General features: G+C 43.3%; 1 protein-coding gene across 1 annotated transcript; it reads right to left on the reverse strand.

Moving 5' to 3' along the window:
• Positions 1-11,321: 11,321 nt before the first annotated feature.
• On the reverse strand, positions 11,322-19,427 carry LOC142795501 (adenylate cyclase type 2-like). Its single transcript, XM_075886066.1, has 2 exons — positions 19,282-19,427; positions 11,322-16,939 (listed from the first exon to the last, which is right to left on the reverse strand). The coding sequence occupies exons 1-2, from the start codon at positions 19,312-19,314 to the stop codon at positions 16,787-16,789; spliced, it is 186 nt and encodes a 61-aa protein (XP_075742181.1). The 5' UTR covers positions 19,315-19,427; the 3' UTR covers positions 11,322-16,786.
• Between the last annotated feature and the right edge of the window lie 383 nt (positions 19,428-19,810).

Raw genomic sequence — 19,810 nt, forward strand, 5'->3', positions numbered from 1 at the left:
TTCCTACCCCCTCTTTCCTTCAACCAAGCACCACGCTATGTTCACCTAATCGCTTCTTGGTATGCCATTTGGCGCCCTATTTTGTCTCCTCCTTCTTTCCTTGCTTGTATCAGTTACCCTACGAATATTTTATTTAAAACGTGTTCTCTCTATAGGCACTTTATTAAACAAGCAGGGCCTCTCTTAGAGGACCCCTAGATCATCCAGAGGTAGAAATTCAGTTGTGGCGGAGTGGTTATTATGCGCCAGTGAACAACGAACCCAGAGACATACGAATCTTTCAAAACGGTGCCGTTATAGCGGATGTTTGACGCGTTTGATTATCAAAAAGCGGTGATCGCTGCTATTGCTCTTTACTTCGCGACACTCCGGTAGTATCCTCTCCCAAAGCCACTTTGCCAGGATGGATGGATGGATGGAAACAACTTTATTTATACGTCCTCAGTGGCTTTAGCTTTGCCCACTTGCCGAGTGCCCCTCCGAGCGTTTGTCCTGCCATCACGCGAGTTTTAAGTGTGAATACACCTTATAAGCGACCCCAAACCATCCACCGCCGTCGGCGGCGTCCGCAGTCTTCTCTCTATCTTTAAAAGAAAGAGGACTTGGCGGGCCGCAGTGCGACGCTCTACCGAATAAGCCACGGACGCGACGCTGATATCGGTGTCAGTAACGCGCCTTATACCCCCCTCCCCCTTCGCTCGCTCCTCCGCTCTCCTCGCTCGCTGCAGCTGCGCGCGCACCCCTCTCTCTCGCGCGCCCGCCTTCTCTCTCAGTCTCCCGTCGAGAGCGGGCCGTGAGGGGGAGTAAAGTTAAAATCCGTTGGCATTCGCCAGTGAGTTAACGTAAACTCTCCGTGTGATCAAATTGCGATTCCCAGGAACCATTACACCATAAAGACACCATAGTGTGATTAATAAATATAATAGTGCGAATTAATAAATACCCCTCATAGCATCGCCCCGTGTATTCGCACTTAACCATGTTCACCCTCGGGGAAATGCTTGAGAGTTTTTTTCTTTTCTCCTGGACTTTCTCCTCCCCCATTTACCCCCACTTTTTTTTACTTCGTGTTTCTCTCCCTCATATCTTCTCTCTTTTACCTTGCTACTATCTTTTCAGTCTCCGTTCCCCCGGGAGTGTATCAGTTGACGTGTAGTTCACATGAGAGACAGTTATCGTGCACCCCACAACTCATTTTCTTACTTTTAAAAGTGAACCACTTCTTAGCGAACTTTTGCGACGTTGAGCGTATCTATCTATCTATCTATCTATCTATCTATCTATCTATCTATCTATCTATCTATCTATCTATCTATCTATCCGCCTACGACTTTTAGCTCTCTTGGCCGTTTCGATAATGGTATCAATATCAAACTAGGTATGCCATAACGTCACTGTATGAAGAACATATTTGACTAGTCATAACATGAAAATCATGACATGTATGTCATGATTTACATTTCATGGTCCCGCAGCTCTTGCGGTGGTTTCGTTCACATGGCATGTTGCAAACTCGTATGGTGTTGCATTGTTGCATGGCGAACACAAGCCACAGACCCTAACATGAAAATCATGATATGCGTGTCATGAAACAACATGACTACATGCCACAGTCAAGGTGGCAATACATTTCGACTTGACGCGATTCGCGCGCTCACCGGCGTTCATTTCGTCGCGTCACGCCTGCGTTGCCACGCCAGGCGCCGGTCCTGCCATACACTGGCAGGCGCGCGCCGCGTTGCGTTGCTTTCACGCATGCATGTTTCAGCGCTTCCGGCGTCCATCCATCACGAAAAGAGGGAGATGCAGTGTTCTCTGGTTAACGCATCGGCGCGAAATGCAGCGTGTCGCATTTTGCGCCGGTTGACGTCGGGCCGCGTGGACGGACGTTGCAGTCGCGCCTGGCGTTTTGCTAACGTAGCGTCGCTGTGCGCAGCATGCGCGCGCGTCAACGCTACATTGGAGTATATTGGGCCCTTCATGATGCACTCGCGGCCGTTTCGCTAGCTCTACATATACTAAATTTGCTATCACGTGACGTGAAAAGATGACGAAGGTAAACGACACATGCAAACATGATAATCATGACACGGAAGTCATGTGCGGCATCATTTACCTGCACCTTGTAACGTTGTGCTGATTTTAAAATGACATGTCAACATTTCCCATTCGTGCTTCGCATATTTTCGATTCCCACTGTTTCGGGGGATCTGCCAATTTTTCTATTTTTTTCCCCTTAAAGAATCACTCCCCCACCCCTTCCAGCTCTCGTGTGGCATGCAGGTGCACGTGCGGTCTGTGCGTGACTAGGAGAACATGTGCAGTAGGGAGGTGGCGCACGCGGGCAACATGACCAAGAAATAGCGCGGACAGATGCTTGCAAAGCATAGAGTTTACCCACATCTCTGTGTCGTCGTTTTGTTCTCGCGCTATAACTATGACGATAGTTATAGCGCGAGAACAAAACGACGACACAGAGACAAGAAGGACATGAAAGACACGAGCGCTTGTGTCTTTCGTGTCCTTCTTGTCTCTGTGTCGTCGTTTGGTTCTCGCGCTATAACTATCGTCGTGCCATACCAACTAGCCCAAGCTGCCACACTTCTATAACTATCGCCATGCCATACCAACTAGCCCAAACTGCCACAGTTCTAACTAGACTCCCATCCCGAATCCATCGCCACCTGGAAACCCTCTACCACCGTCTCCGTCTCAGCAGTGCTTATGGAAACAATTTACGGTATCGCTTCGGTCAAGTAGACAGTCCATTCTGCAATAACTGTGGCTCCATAGAAACTGTAGAACATCTCTTGTTTGAGTACCGAGCGTATGCCGATGAGCGTGCGCTCTATGAGCACTGCATGCATCTGTTAACCCAAAGAACTTTATTAGTTGATTGTGTCCTGAGCCCTTTCCCCGACTTCACGCAACAGAGGCAAGCGATGAAACTTTTATTGGCGTATTTAGACAATATCGCTCAGCTAGAGAAACTGTATATAGGGGCGCCTTGAAAACTGAAGTCATGCTGTCAGAACACGTGCCCGCCCAAGAGGCAAAAAAATGTCGGTATGTTCATTTTTTTATCTTTCCATTTTAATTCCTAATATTTTCCCTCTCTCTTCTGCCTTTCAGTCCCAATTCCCTTCCCCACGCAGAGTAGCAAGACAGCGACATACACACGCCGGCTAAATTCTGTTTTTCAATAAAGAGCTCTCTCTCTCATACATTATTATTATTATTATTATTATTATTATTATTATTATTATTATTATTATTATTATTATTATTATTATTATTATTATTATTTGAAACTCTATGTTGCAAAACACCGGTTGCCCGACCAATAGCAGCATGAATGCACTGCGCGTCAGATTTAACTTCTCAACGTCACACGGAGGCCGAAAAGGCCCGGGGAGTTGGGGGGATTGTTTCTTCGAATTTGTGTAGTAGCGGCGGCTCGTAGCGCTGCAACACGTGCGTCACTGATCGTAATGGCATTCTGTACAGGATGCGCGTTCCCTTGGGGTATTTGAAAAATAATCTGAGGTAGTTTAGGGGCTCATAAGTTCGGATCATATAAAGGAACTCGTTTGTCGTTCATTCATACATCTCATATGGCGTGATTACGCTCACGCTCACTAGGTCATAACAAGGCTAAAAAATGCTCAAATCAGGGTTGAAATGAACGAACAAGGTTTAAAACAATCAAATTAACAGAAATAACCAATAAATAATTGCATTATTTAAAACCTAAAAATCCCTAAAACGTTTCATAAACACGGGACTGACACCGGCTTGGCGCAAGAGAAGGCGTCACCACCTCACCAAGTGAGCTAATGTCTTTCTTCCTGCACCAACACTTCGTCGGGTGACCTGTGCACACTGGAAAAGCGTGCCTCACAAACGATCAGCACAGTAGCGTGAAAGCATCTCGTCATGTCACTGTTGCTGCAAAACAAGCTCGAACAGAAATTAGAGTTGGCGCTAGAGAAGAGGCACACAATAGTAAGGTCCACGATGGAACTAGCAACAGGTATTGAGAATTTCGTAGCGCGTAGACAGGATAACCACTGGTCATTAAGGGTAAATAACTGGATTCCCAAGGCAAGCGGGTTATGGGCAACAGAAAGTTAGGTGGGCAGATGAGATTGAGAAGATTGTGGGTATAAAATGGCAGCAGCAAGCACAGGACCGAGTTACATGACTGGCACAACATGGGAGAGGCCTTTCTGCTGCAGTGGACATAGTGGTGCTGATGATGATAATGATGATTTAGTATTTAGCCCCCCCCCTCCCCGAGGATCTTGTGTAAGCACTGCACCTGTTTCAAATCTTTGTTGTCGGTTTTCTCAAAACTTATATCTCTGACATTCTTTCCGTACGCGAACAGTCGTAGCTCTTTTGCTAATTAACATTTTCTTGATTAGTACTTGGCCCACTTCCTTATCACAATATTAGGCGTGCCATGAACCTTCATGAGCAAAATCGTGCCACAAAACTTAGTATAGCTGCCTGTTATACGAAGGCGACCCTAGTGTTAGTGCTTATTTTTTATTTAATTACTATGTTTTTACTATTTATCAGATCTTATTTGCTTTGGTTTACTGCACAGGCCAAAGCTTTTTATATGTGCCTGCAAAAAGTGAAAAATGTTTAACAAGCAGAACTTGAGTTAAGAGTGTTCACACAAGGCATACTTTTAATGAACATTTTAATTATGAATAATTAACGTAAAATATCCCTTGCTTTATTATGCTCACATGTGCCTAAAAAGTGGTGCTTTATATTGCAGGCTAATAATTCCAAGTGATTATTGCTTTTTAAGAAAATGTGTCCACCAGTTGGCCTCATGATTTAAAGCGTCTTTCAGAAAGAGTCTATGAGAAGCACTTTGACCCATGCGTCCGTGGTATTATACGCTTGGCCAAACGGGATCAGCATTTTGGAAAACGCCAGTGTGGCCACACGGCATTTGAAGGGTGTGTTCTTGTGTTTATTTCACACTGCTTGTTTTGTTCTGACTTTTTTCTGCTTGTACTCTGTCTGTAGGAAACATTCAAGGTACACCTGCAAGAAAACTCTACTCTTCGTTGTTTATGTGTGCCCCCTCGTGCTTTGCACTAACGCCTTTTAGCAGAGCTAGAGAGCCAACTATACAACACTGCTAGTCTACTAAGCAGATGCAAACAAAAAGCCGTACTTTTTTTCTTTTTTTATGAAATCACTTGCCACAAACGGATAGTGGCACCTAGTTGACGATAACGAGTTCACAAGTGGCTTCTTCTGTTTCTGCCCGCACTGTGTGGTGGAATGTTCATTCATTTTAGCACCCACCTTCTAATTCGATTCAACAATATTAAAGTCCACTTCAAGTTTGAATCAACGAGCTTTCACTGTATTTATTTACATATCTGTACTGTGGCGAGGTGTATTACATACATACCATTCTTTCTGCATCTTTTTGTGCAGAGCACAGCATGTGAACTGTGAACGCCGTAAGGTATACTATATAAGTATTATAAATGACCACTACAGTGACGGATGAGAATACACAGCATTCAAATAAAGATAGTTATATAATTTTGAATTTTAGATACATGTTGCAGAAATTAATTATAACTAATGTTCAAGCATAGCAAATTAAACACTAAATGCTGCACATCTGCAAATGCGTATAAGAGAAACCGTGTCAATTGGTTGTCATAGAAAACAGCTATCTCCTCAGCCGGCTACATAGATAAACACGTCACATCATGAGGTTGTTGCATGCTAATAATACTTAATTTTCACATCATCACATGGCCTAAAGAAAACATTCAGCATATCCCACGTGCGTTAATTGGGAATCGATGTTATCCAAAGCCTTGGTCTAGGCGCATTGGGTTAGAGTGGCGTTGTACGGCTGGCGTCTGCAGGTTTCAGCATTTGTAAACTTGTAGCGTCCCCTCGTTGGGCTCCGTGGTGGGTGGCCGCCAACGCTGCTGAACAACAATAAGGAAGACATGCATGGAGCATTCCCACTACTGTCTGATCGTACCGGCTTAACGCCGGTACGCACCGATGATCTCACCAGAGAAGGATTGGCCACCCTGGTGCAGTATCTGGCCACCCCCTCCCGTAGGCATTCGTCAATTAACTCACGGCCCTCAGTCCCCACCAGCTGCGGAGCAACTGACCATGGCGGCGGTCAGATCTGCAAAGCAGCAGAGGGTGCTAGGAATCTCTGGATACGGACAGGCCACCATTGGAACTTGAACTTAGCAACGTTTAACGTTAGAACGTTATCTAGTGAGGGAAGTCTAGCTGTATTATTCGAGGAGCTAGAAGGCATTAAATGGGATATAATAGGGCTGAGTGAGGTTAGGAGGACAGATGAGGCCTATACTGTGCTACAGAATGGGCACGTCATTTGCTATCGGGGCTTGGCAGACAGAAGAGAACTGGGAGTAGGGTTCCTAATTCACAGAAACATAGCTGGCAACATAGAGGATTACTATAGCATTAATGAAAGGGTGGTAGGCATTGTAATTAAACTGAATAAAAGATACAAAATGAAGGTAGTACAGGCTTACGCGCCTACATCCAGCCATGATGACGCTTCAGTTGAAAGCTTCTATGAAGACGTGGAATCGGCAATGAGTAAGGTGAAAACACAGTATACTATAGTAATGGGCGACTTTAATGCAAAGGTAGGGAAGAAGCAGGCTGGAGACCAGGCAGTAGGAGATTATGGCATCGGCACTAGAAACGCCAGAGGCGAGCTACTAGTAGAATTCGCAGAACGCAATAATCTGCGTATTTTGAATACCTTCTACCGAAAACGAGAAAACCGCAAGTGGACATGGAGGAGCCCTAATGGTGTAAATAAGAACGAAATAGACTTTATAATGACTGCACACCCAGGAGTCGTGCAGGATGTGGAAGTGGTTGGCAAGGTAAGATGCAGTGACCATAGAATGGTACGGGCTCGAATCCGCCTAGACTTGAAGAAGGAACGACAGAAACTGATACGCAAGAAGTCAATCAATGAGCTAGCACTGAGAGGGAAAGTACAGGAATTCAGAGTGTCACTGCAGAACAGGTACTCTGCTCTTAGCGAGGAAACCAACCTTAGCGTAGATACAATGAATGATAATCTGACGAGTATCATCACGGAGTGTGCAGTGGAAGTTGGAGGCAGGGTAGCTAGACAGGACACCGGCAAGCTTTCCCAGGAAACGAAGAACCTGATTAAGAAGCGTCAAATCATGAAAGTGTCAAGTACAACAGACAAAATAGAACTGGCAGAGCTTTCGAAGTTGATTAATAGACGTAAAGTATGCGATGTAAGAAGGTATAATATGGAGAGAATTGAGCACGCTCTGAAAAACGGAGGAAGCGTCAAAGCAGTGAAGAGGAAACTTGGGATAGGCAAAAGGCGGATGTATGCACTAAGGGACAAAGAAGGCAAAATAACTACCAATATGGATAGGATAGTTAAAATAGCGGAGGAGTTTTACAGAGATCTGTACAGTAGCCGAGACAACCACGACCTTAATACTATAAGAACTAGCAGTAACCCAGACGACACCCCACCGGTAATGATAGAAGAAGTCAGAAAAGCTTTGGAGAGCATGCACAGAGGCAAAGCTGCTGGTGAGGATCGGGTAACATCAGATCTGCTGAAAGATGGAGGACAGATTGTGTTAGAAAAACTAGCCACTCTATTTACGAGGTGTCTCCTGACGGGAAAAGTACCAGAGTCTTGGAAGAACGCTAACATCATCTTAATACATAAGAAAGGAGATGACAAGGACTTGAAGAATTACAGGCCGATCAGCTTGCTCTCTGTAGTATACAAGCTATTTACAAAGGTAATTGCTAGCAGAGTAAAGAAAACATTAGAATTCAATCAACCAAAGGAACAAGCAGGATTTAGAACAGGCTACTCAACAATTGACCACATTCATACTATCAATCAGGTAATAGAGAAATGCTCAGAGTATAACCAACCACTATACATAGCCTTCATAGATTACGAGAAGGCGTTTGATTCAGTAGAAATATCAGCCGTCATGCAGACACTGCGGAATCAGGGCGTAGATGAAATATATATAAACATTCTGGAAGAAATCTACAGGGGATCAACTGCTACCATAGTGCTTCATAAAGAAAGCAACAGAATACCAATAAAGAAGGGTGTAAGGCAGGGGTACACAATCTCCCCAATGCTATTCACTGCGTGCTTACAGGACGTTTTCAGAAGCCTAGAATGGGAACAGTTAGGGATAAGAGTTAATGGAGAGTACCTCAGTAACCTGCGCTTCGCCGATGACATTGCATTGCTGAGTAACTCAGGGGACGAATTGCAACTCATGATTACGGAGTTAGACAAGGAGAGCAGAAAGGTGGGTCTTAAAATTAATCTGCAGAAAACGAAAGTAATGTACAACAACCTCGGAAAGGAGCAGCGCTTTGCGATAGGTAATAGTGCACTTGAAGTTGTAAAAGACTATGTCTACTTAGGGCAGGTAATAACCGCAGAGCCTAACCACGAGATTGAAGTAACTAGAAGAATAAGAATGGGGTGGAGCACATTCGGCAGGCACTCTCAAATTATGACAAGTAGATTGCCACTGTCCCTCAAGAGGAAGGTATATAACAGCTGTATCTTGCCGGTACTTAGCTACGGAGCAGAAACCTGGAGACTCACAAAGAGGGTTCAACTTAAATTGAGGACGACGCAGCGAGCAATGGAAAGAAAAATGGTAGGTGTAACCTTAAGAGACAAGAAGAGAGCAGAGTGGATTAGGGGACAAACGGGAGTTAAGGATATCATAGCTGCAATAAAGAAGAGGAAATGGACATGGGCCGGGCATGTAGCACGTAGACAGGATAACCGCTGGTCATTAATGGTCACCAACTGGATTCCCAGAGAAGGGAAGCGGGGTAGGGGGAGACAGAAGGTTAGGTGGGCAGATGAGATTAAGAAGTTTGCGGGTATAAATTGGCAACAGCAAGCACAGGACCGGGTTAACTGGCGGAACATGGGACAGGCCTTTGTCCTGCAGTGGACGTAGACAGGCTGATGATGATGATGTTATCCAAAGAACGCGGATGGAACGTGACTGTGTTTAATAATTTCTTCAGAAAAACCTTACGAAGTCACACTAGAGATATGTGTAAATGTTGTACGCACAGACAGAAATTGAACAGTCGCATATGTTTTTTATATAATGAGTTTACAGTTGCACAATGATGCCAACAGCAACATGTGTATTAGCAAAACCAGGAAGTGGTAAGCTATGATGCGCTTGTGCTCGCGATGATGGCAGCCCTGGACCTTGCTACATAAACCAACTTCAGCGAATGGCACTTTACAATTGACGTTAACTCGATGTGACGTTTGTAATATAGGAGTACATGGGTAATGTTAACAAAGTCGGATAGCCAGTACTGCAACTGCAATTGATGTTTCATGAGCATTAGGATCTATTATAAAAGGAGCTCCTAGACCAGGCATGGCTCTGTGGTAGAATACTTGGTTGCTACACAGAATGCTGGGGTTCAATTCCTGCTGGGACCTGACATTTGTTCTTAGCAGTGTTGATATAAAATGTCTATAATTTCTGGGACATACCCCAATACCTCTGGCACATACCTACCTGCAGGTATGAGCCATACGTTTGGCAGAAAGAGTTTGACAAAGTATGAAACGGGATTTTCTTACTATTCATGTCATGAATAGCAAGTCATGTTCGCCACACAAACCCTCCCATACTGATTTCAGTTTACCTAAAGTGAAGGAGTAATCCCGACAGCATCCAGACGTAGGCGGCTAGATAGACAGATATACAGACGGCAAAAGTGCCTGCAGTACCCAAACAAATGCTTCGCATTTAAAAGTGTTTCCCCAGTGCTTTCTGTTGTCTACCATGACATAGTGGTTTAGATGAAATCAGTGTTAACTTAAGTAAAGCCTTGTTACGCTGTCCCTCTAGCAGAAACTCTTTGTTTCGCCGAAGAAACTCGGCGCCTTGCCCGTTCACGCACAATAGCCTCGCAAGACAGATCGAAAATCCCTTATAACAGCAAGCACCGACAAGTCACGTATAGTCCAGGACACCACGTGTTGGTGAGGAAACCTTTGCGCCAGCGTGGCTTGTGCCGAAAACTGCTTGCACACTACACCGGATTGTTCGTTGTTCTTGACCGCCTGAGCACCGTCGACTACCGCATCGCACACCTCACAGCTAGTGGGAGACGCTCTCGCAAGACAGAGGTCAAGCATGTGGCTCGCCTGAAACCTTTCAATCAGTAAGGCGAGGCGCGCTTTGTCTACGAGGGAGGAAATGTTACGCGGCGTATGTGCTGCACTGAAAAAAAGAGGAAGAAGTGAAGGGGGACGACCGAGAATGAAGGTCTCTCTTGCATCCTGGTCCTGCAGGGCTCGTCACCCAAACCGTGTACCAATAAACCCCCACACGCCTACTTGAGGACGTAATAGCATGACAGCGAGAACTTGGTGAAACCACACCAATAGAGTTCTGGATGCCTCCAACTATGTATCCAGGACGAACATACTGCAATGTAAATGCTTGGTAATCTGCCCACTGACACACGCAGTATCTCAGAAGCATATGCACTGCACCCAAGGTAAAAAGCTTTGCGTAAGTGACAGCCAGTTAACAGTGCATCGAGAAATCTCAAAGGCACGACCTTTGTGTGAAGCCCTTATATCTTGACACAATGCTGCACAGCAAGCTCACGTGCATACAAGACTTCTTTAGCATAAATAATATGCTTTGTGAAAGCAATCCCTGGTAATTTAGGTGCCCCATTAGGAAACTGACCAAGCACTCATAGTTTGAATTCACGCCATGGTGAAAGCCCAAAACTTACACTTTCTTAATCATATCCTCGTTTCCAGTTTTATTGGTAGCAAAGAAAACAAAAGGTGTTTCTAGCACATTTAACGAGGGGTGTAAATGGAAATCTTAGTGCAAACACCTGAAGAATATTTTTGTAGAGTTACAAATTATACGGAATGTCAATACAGGTTTACTGGCCATCAGCAGCAATAGCATTTCATAGGCACAAAGGGAATGCACCATGCAAGAACAGAGCCAGGATTTTATTTAGGGAAGGGGGCCCTCCACCCTTATCTGCAGGCACACACATGCACGCACACAGACACATCATCCATTTACACAATACTGTAGACAAATTCTGCATACGTGTGTACGAGGAGGGTTGAGTCCCCAGGCTACACCAATGGTATATGTACGGCTATGCGACTAGATATATCCTCTGATGGTAATGTAAGAGAAACCACACATAAGTCACATTTAACATTATTTATATACGTCTCAAAAGTAGCAGATGCACCTTTGGACAACTTCACAAGCCTCGAGAAATCTGTCATGTTGTCCAAGCACAACAACAAAAAAAAAAGTAAGGAAAGATAAGGCTCAGTAGAAACAAGCTTTCTTCAAGCAGGCTATGTACACAGTGTTTAAAACTTCACGTTACATGATAAAGTATGTTAGAAAGAAAACAACGGGCAACATTTACATTTTCATGCATTGATGCCTTGCACAGTAAGACAGATGAAATGTGTTTGCCAAACGTATTTCACAAGGATGTGTGTGTGAATTGTGTATGAGTAACTGAAAATAATTTACTTTTCAGAAACTGTTTGGCACAGGAATGAGATGCCTCACACAAACTTGACGACTTGTACCGAACATACAAGAATGAGATGTCAGCAGCCAAGCATGCTCCTATGTTCCTTAGAAGGAGCTGCCTTACGTATGTTATGACATACCAAACCAGTGCTTATACAGTAACCACATTTCACCTATACAAACTTATTACTAAAAACTACACAGGCGACTTCTCAAAATTAGTGGATTTCTAAATGTGAAATAAGATTGAACACAAAAAGCAAGTAAGGTGTATTTCAAAGACAAATTTTGTCAGATTAGTAACAAGCCTGACAGAAAATTTGTAAATGCTTAATCGAAAAAATGATGTTCCAATGGTAGACTTAAGGCAAAAATACACAACAAGTTTGCACAAGCGAAGACTAAGTGTGACCAAGATGTACAAATGAAACAATTTTTTCCAAGGGTATGAAAACTTCTGATGTTTTCTTAATCACTAAACAGAGCTATCATTCCAATCTTTCCAGACCATTTAGTGAAGCAGTCTTAGTAAAGGTTAGACCCACTTCATGCGCACAGACTCTCGTTCACTTAAAAGAATTTAACACCAGAAAAGCTTTTCAATACTTTCAATTCCATAAAGCATATCCCAATGTCTAGAAAATTGCTTTAATGGCAAGATTCGTGGAAAGCTGCAACATCTGGCTAAGCTGGATAGCATTCCACAGCATAACAAAGAAAATTCCTCCACCTGATCTACACTTGGAATTGTTTTCCCAAAATGAAATGCACCCTTCTGCCCACTGTGATTGGTAATCACAAATGGCCTTAGCACACGTCGACGCTAATATAATAACATGGCATGATTAAGTTTGCAGGATAAGAGCAGCTCAGAGGGTTCATGCTCATTTACATGACAAAAAATTAAGGGTTTTCAAGGACTTACAAGGCTACGTGTGCAAATTTTCAAAGACCACATTGTCTGCTAGAAACCCAACTAACAGATGTTCAGGGAAGGATGGAGGTTTGAAATAAGTAGAATTCATCTTAAAAGGAGCAGACATCAAAAACATGGCTTTAATGAAATTTTCTTTTTAGACAACTTTGAATGATTTTTCCTTAAAGTTGCATAGGTAACCACTTTCAGTACAACACAAGATGCAAGCTTTTACTCATACTATAGGGAAAACTAAGGAATACTTATATAAGGAACCCTTGTCACTAAGGGCTGCCTTATTGATTTTTCTAAATTTCCATATCAATATTCACTATCTCCAGCTACTTGGCCTTGGCAGCCTTCCCCAGGCTATTTCACTTGATGATGCATGTCAGGTCGCTAATTGTCTCTTGCCTTTCTGCCTATGAGTGTGCTCTAGCTATTAATTCCTTATTAGCGGGTTTTCGCTTCTTTTTCTTTTTTGTAAGCATTTCAACGTCCTTCTCAATGCATCATTTATTTTTCTGTTTCCCATCCTCCAGTTCCTGCCTTTGCTGAGTTTCCAGAAATGCACGGTGTTTGTTCCACACAAAAGCTACTGATGTTCAATTCTTTTGTGATGGGCACACATTACAAATGTCACCTGACACATTTACAGCATCACAAATAATGCGCTGTGAAATGTGTGACAATGTGTATTAAAAAAAAAGGAAATTCCAAGATTTCCAAATATTACAGCACTTTAAAGGCCTTGAAAAGGAAATTTTCGAATTCAAGGCTTTTCAAGGATTTCAAAGACCCGCATTAACACTGAGCTCACCTTTTTTTTTTTTTTTTACAGCAGCTGAAAGGTGTTTCAACTTCTTTTTTTTCTATTTTGCAAGATGCTCAGATAATGTTTGAGCACATTGTGGCACAAATGTTCTGATCATAACATTATGCACATGTTTGTGTGCACCATAAGCTGTTTCACAAGGCATGTACTTTAGACTCGCCAGTACTATCTTTCAATTTATATTCAGTCCTACCTTGAAATATTCCTGCCAGCCTTAACTTTTGCTCACAGTATTTCAACTTCAGGCACGCTCGTACATGTGTTACAGTGAGACTAAAGGATGCCTCAGCTTTTAAGAACATGAAATTAACTATTCAACATTTAAGACTTGGTCATTGTTACAGGCAATTTTATGTATGGAGCAAAAAAGTTGGCTCAAGAACTTGTGCAGGCAGCAAGAGATTTTGTACTCGGTGCTGTAAATGAATAAGATCCAGAGTGTATAGATGAAATAAGGCGGCATATAAACTGTTTCACAGAGCTTAAGCCAAATCACTGCAAACGAAACAAAAATACCAACTCACTAGCTGTACTATGCAAACAAGAGACCCATCACTCAAACAAAGCAGAGGGTGCTAGGCCTGTAACGCCTGTCTCCCAGCAACACTCTTACTACGACTAGAATGACAGGGCAGATCTGTAGTGTAATTTCAACTTTAGACAAAACTGATCCCCAATGCTGACTAGAAAAAAAAAGGGATGCAATGAAAAACGAACGCGTCCAAGAAACAACACCATAAACGACGGTTCGAAATACTACATGCTATGCGCTGACTATGCAGGAATTAACAATTAGAACAGACTGTACAGAGAACACGCATCGAAATGGTCCATTCCAGCCCAAGCAACTAACCACTGCTAGACTCAGTGCGAATGCTGCGTGCACCAGGAGGAGTGTGCAATAGATGAACGATTCCCCACACGCAGGGCATGACAATAATAAACATGTATGAGGTCATTTACACTGATTGCCAAGCGTTGAGGATAGTGAGATGTGGCTGCAGAGTGTGAGTGATGGCTTTACACAATGATAGGACATTTGAAGAGCACTGCTGATCTACAGTATGGTACAGAATATAGTACATCGGCGAGACTTCTCAATATCGCTCCTTGATAGTCTGATTCTCTACACTACGCTTGCATTAGCGATTAAGAAGGCTCGTAGCAGAGGGCCCTTCAAGACCAAAGTTAGCGTAATCACGTAAAAGGGGGATTGAAATATTGTGATGACGCACTGGCACATACGCGCGTCAATATATACAACAGCTCATAGAACTCTAACAGTAACGACCAGTAAATGAAAATACCCGATTTTCGCACGCAACAGGCACATACAGTTGCACGCACACTTGTGCACCCTTCCTAATTCTCAAGCTTTGCTGCTCTCAAGTGAGCAGAAATACATGTCAGAGGTCACTCATCTATTCTGCAAACCTATGTTCACAACTCATTAGGAAGATGCCACTTACGTTGAGCTCTTGTTAGTGTACAGCGGAAAAAAATAATCAGAGCGACGTCTCAAAAGAAGAAAAATGGTGTCATACAGGGTGAAATTAATACTTTGAAGGCTGCCATAGTTTAATTAAACCAATGCCCCAACAGCATGGCAAGTTGACCAAAAAAAAAAAAATAAAGTTGCTCACTAGCTTTTCACCAAGTAAGGAGTACAAATGCCTGTTGAATGAGAACCTTCCAACAATGCAGTCAAACAGAAAGCTACTACATTTTTCAGGCATTTCTCATCCCTGCAATTCTCCCCCTTCTTCTTCCTTCCACACACATACACACATACAAACCTAAAAAAAAATTGCAGAACAGTACCTATGTGCCAAAATTATTTCCAGAAGATTTCAAATAGCAGAGGCTTTAGCTAGCATTTTTCATGAAGAAAGGCTGTGAAAATAACCATTTTTTTATGGCAGAGCTGTTATAGTCGATGCGTGTACTAATAGTCATTATTTTCATGAAGCCACATGAACTCAATGACTGCCCTGGCATTCCGTACAGATGGTTAGCAAGAAAAGCGGAACGTGATGGGATTAGTCCAATATCAGAGGCACATACTCGCTACAGAAATTTTATAGCAGAGCCGTCATGCTCAAGGTTTGCCTAGAGTCGTAGATAGAACATTATTAACATTACGAACGGGCTCGTGCTGAATCACTGCCAATGCATTATGTACATATAGATGGTTAACAAGAGAAGGTGAAACGTGCCCACCAGCCCTGTTGGGGCTTTGCCCGACTTACACAAGCCCTTTTTTTGAAAATGCACACACGTGAGACAGCACAAGAGCATGGTGTAAAGTGAAAACTTAGCGGCTCATTTCTTTTTGTTAGACACAATATTAATGAGAAATGAGAGACAATGATGCCAAGGAAAGTATATAGGATGTTATTTGTAGTAAATGTAATGCAAATGTGAAGAAAGAAAAGTGGATGAAAAGAGAAGTTGCGGCTGACAGGGACTGAACCTCCAACTGTCATATGATACGTCCTGTGCTCTACCAACTGAGCTACAGCAGCGGTCATGACTTCTACTTCAAGGGGCATTTATGTCCATTTAAACCTGGGGTGTTAATGAGCGCCGCTCCGCTAGTAGCCATGATGGCGAGCGTGGAGAGTGCTCCACACTCACTGTCACGGCTACTAGCATCTTCGTTGACATGGCCAGGTTGCTTGAATTGTGAAAAGGCAGAAATGAAAGCTCTCGTTACAGCAGAGAACCCAGAACTATTATGCACGGTCAAAACAGTCACTGTGCAGCTTTTGAAGTACCATTGCGACTTCTGAGTCACCACTAGAAGAACTACCGATGGCTTATAAATGAACCTCACTCAGGCTTTCCTTTTTTTTTGGTTTCTCGTGCACACTAACAGCTTTCTCACGTTTTCTTACACAGTTGGCACACACTGGCTACTGTACATTGGTCCTCTCAACAACAAGGAAGCCACGAAAACACTGAAATAAACCCAGACGCTAACACATACTTAAAGAAGCTGCAACTTAACCAACGTGAAACTGTGTATGGGGAATCTTATGCACAGTGGACTAAGCCTGTAACATTGTAACAAACAGGTGATGGCTGATGCCTACAGGGAAAAAGAATATGCTACACACAATGGAATGTAAAGGTTTGTAGAATGACACTACGCCCTTTAGACAAGAGCAGGCAGCTCTGAGGGTTTCTCTAGCAACACTTGTATTCACAACACGGTGAGAGCTCATACAAGTAGGCCTGCCTGGTGCACTCGTGTGTGGTATTCGTGACAATGGTAATGAAAAACAATTCACATTTATGCACGTACATATATGCACGTGGAGCAGTTGGGCCTGCATTACGCAAAGTCTTTGGAGCAAAAGTGGCGTGTTACAACCGGTTGTTGGCAGATTCGACGGCGGGTTTCCGTCTGCCCGTCAGGAAATAGGTGAGCATGTCCCCTTTGCCTTTCACAGTGATGTAACCACGGCATTCCAGCGGGTAGCCCAGGGGCTCCAGTATACTGTAAACTTCCTGCGTCACCTGTGTGCAACGTAAAATGTAATATTTAGAATATCACCGTGCCCACAAAGCAGTTTCAATGGCTGACTTACTTCTCTTGCACTGCAACATACTAGCCTGCAGAGCCAACAAATAAGAATGTCTCATGTTTCAGATGTTGAAACCGTCCACTATGCTATTTTTTTTTTCACTTTAGCAGAGATTAAATGCCTGAAATGGCATTTTAATCATGGCCCCCACCACCATTTTGATCACGGAGGAATCCCAAGCAAGCACAGACACCCCATACCCGTTTTGGGGGATTTCAAGTATGCAACAATGATCGAGGAAACACCTCCCCTTCCACTTTTTTTTTTAAACCTATTGTGCTGCAAAATCATCATCAGCGGTTCCGAGGAACCCAGAACCTAAGTTCCGAGAGTCTCTAGATATAATGTACGCTATTTCTCAGTACTTTTCTGGTGCTTCAGTTGGAGAGACCGGGCATGCAAACACGACGACAGGTAAGACAAACGGCGTTTGTGCAATCTTCAAAGGGCCATGACACCCAATTTTTTATCATAATCTGTGTTATCCGGGTTATCTTCCGCATTCACAAATAAGCTGGCAAAATATTGTTGCATTTGGTCAAGTACTCAATTTAGAATTTAATAATATTATAAGCACACTAGCAGCCTGGGAGTCGTGCTACACTGACACACTCACGAGCCGTGATGTAACAAGCAGTTGCCTGAGCAAGCGCCTGCATTCTGACAAATGATAATGTTCTATGATAGGCTACGTGTCAAATTGAGATATTTTAGCTTCCTTCGGCTTGGAACTGAAACTGAACAATTTGCAACGGCTGAAACTTTAGTAAAAGGCGACAACTCTGCTCCTTCCAGCTCATGACGTCACACGCGCCATAGCAAAATGGCGGTTGCCGGAGGTGAGCAAGGTTTACAGCCGGGCACTTTTCGAGCTTGTTTTGTCCCGAAATATTTTTAAAGGTTCACTTTTCAGACTTCTATAGTGGACTCATATTAAATAGAACTTGAAGAGACAAGAAAATTTGTTCCATTTATGAGAAGTTTCATTTAAGCAAAGCTTACAAAATGAATGAAATATAACTTTATTTCAAAAGCAGTAACTGTCGCTCACTGAACAAAGAGATTTTGAAGTATAGAACAGTAATATAGTTGATTAGGAAGAAAAATATTGCTAATATCGCTGACTTGGAAAAAGGGAGGCGATAACAACTTGCTCAGCCTTGTTCAAGCACTTTCTCACATAGTAGAAGTGCATTGCTGAAAGTCTGGGCAAGAACTCTGTGCCACCATAGTGTTCAAAGTAGCACTGCAACAGGATGACAGCATCTCTTGCTGCCCTGTCAGCCACTGAAATGAGCTCAGGATGGTTCCTCAAGGCCGTCCTCAAGTTCACGACGAGACGTCGATTGCTGCTCGGCGTGCGCGGACATGTGCAATCGCCGGATTGGCTTGGGTAGGCTAGGCTAACTTTGGCATTTGTTTTACGATTGCTAGACTGCCGTGGCCACTTTCGCCATTCATGGATTTTGCCTGTTTTAGTTCCATTTCACCGACGTAAGCGAGAAAAAATGTTCCGATTACCCGAAACTCTTTATCATTAAATATATAGGAGACCAACCAAATGTGCCTGGAAAGTTTCGTTTATGCGGCTTTTCCGTTTAACCGAGTTTTGTTTAATGGGAGTCCACTGTATATGCATAAGAGAACCTCCCATTTTTGCTGAAAAAACACAAATTATTAGGTTCCCACGTCATAGCCCCTTCAACTTCTCTGTTGTGTCCATGTTTGCATGCCCTGACTTTTTCACATGAATAACTACCAATTGTCGCAGCTGTCTGCCACGCTATGCCACAAATTGTGAGAACATCTGAAGAACCTCTTTCCCACTTGTCTCAAGACATGAAATTTCACATGAGGATATCCTCCGGTCCAGCAAAAACGGCAAATGCAAGCTCACTCAATGAGGCATTTCACCAAGCACAGATTTGCAATCTTCTTAAAGGCTCTTCTATCGCCATCTTCATTATGCGATGAAGCAAGGGCCCTCTCCTATTTTGTCCAATTACTCTTTACCATGGAGGAGCTTGCTTGAGATTAAAAACTCCAAAACCAGCACACTTGTGTGGCAATCTGCTTGTATTCCATTTTTGCCCCTTCCTTTACACTTTCCATAGATAGGTATCTTCACCTGCTTCTTCCCTCTTACGCTTTTTCTATCGCAAATCAAGAACAATGACCGCTCAAGCACCTCCTCCCCTCCCCCTGCTGCCCTCGCGGTTCCAACATCATAGCACAAAACTGTATTCGAGTGCAAAACTATAAAACTTGCTTTACCTGAATTTTTTCCACTTCACCCGTGGAATCCATCCTACTTGCAACATTGACAGCATTGCCCCAGATGTCATAATGTGGCTTCTTTGCCCCAATAACACCAGCAACAACAGGTCCCACATTCAGGCCTGCAATGACGATTGAAAACGTAGTTCGACAAAAATATGAGAAATGCAAGAATATATTCCAGCCTTAAAAAGGAAAGGAAACAAGAGAGTAGAGGAAAGGCGGGGAAGTCAACCAGTTTAGAGTAACTGGTGTGCTACCCTGCATAGGGGCAAGGGATGGAGAAAATTGAAAGGAGTAAAGAAGGAGGGGGAGCACATACACTTAACACCAGACAGCAGAGCGGCGGTTATGTGTGGTATACTGCGTCATTTTGAGTTTACAGCCGTTCATGCAAGTCTGTTCTTATAGATATTAACAATGCCTTGGTTGCTTGAACTGTCGAGGACTTTTCTGAATGACAATAAAGGACAGTTATTGGCGACATCGATCTGTTGTGAAAATAGCTGAAGATGTCACAATTTTC

The sequence above is a fragment of the Rhipicephalus microplus genome, unplaced genomic scaffold (genome assembly GCF_043290135.1).
Source record: "Rhipicephalus microplus isolate Deutch F79 unplaced genomic scaffold, USDA_Rmic scaffold_704, whole genome shotgun sequence".
Lineage (NCBI taxonomy): Eukaryota > Metazoa > Arthropoda > Arachnida > Ixodida > Ixodidae > Rhipicephalus > Rhipicephalus microplus.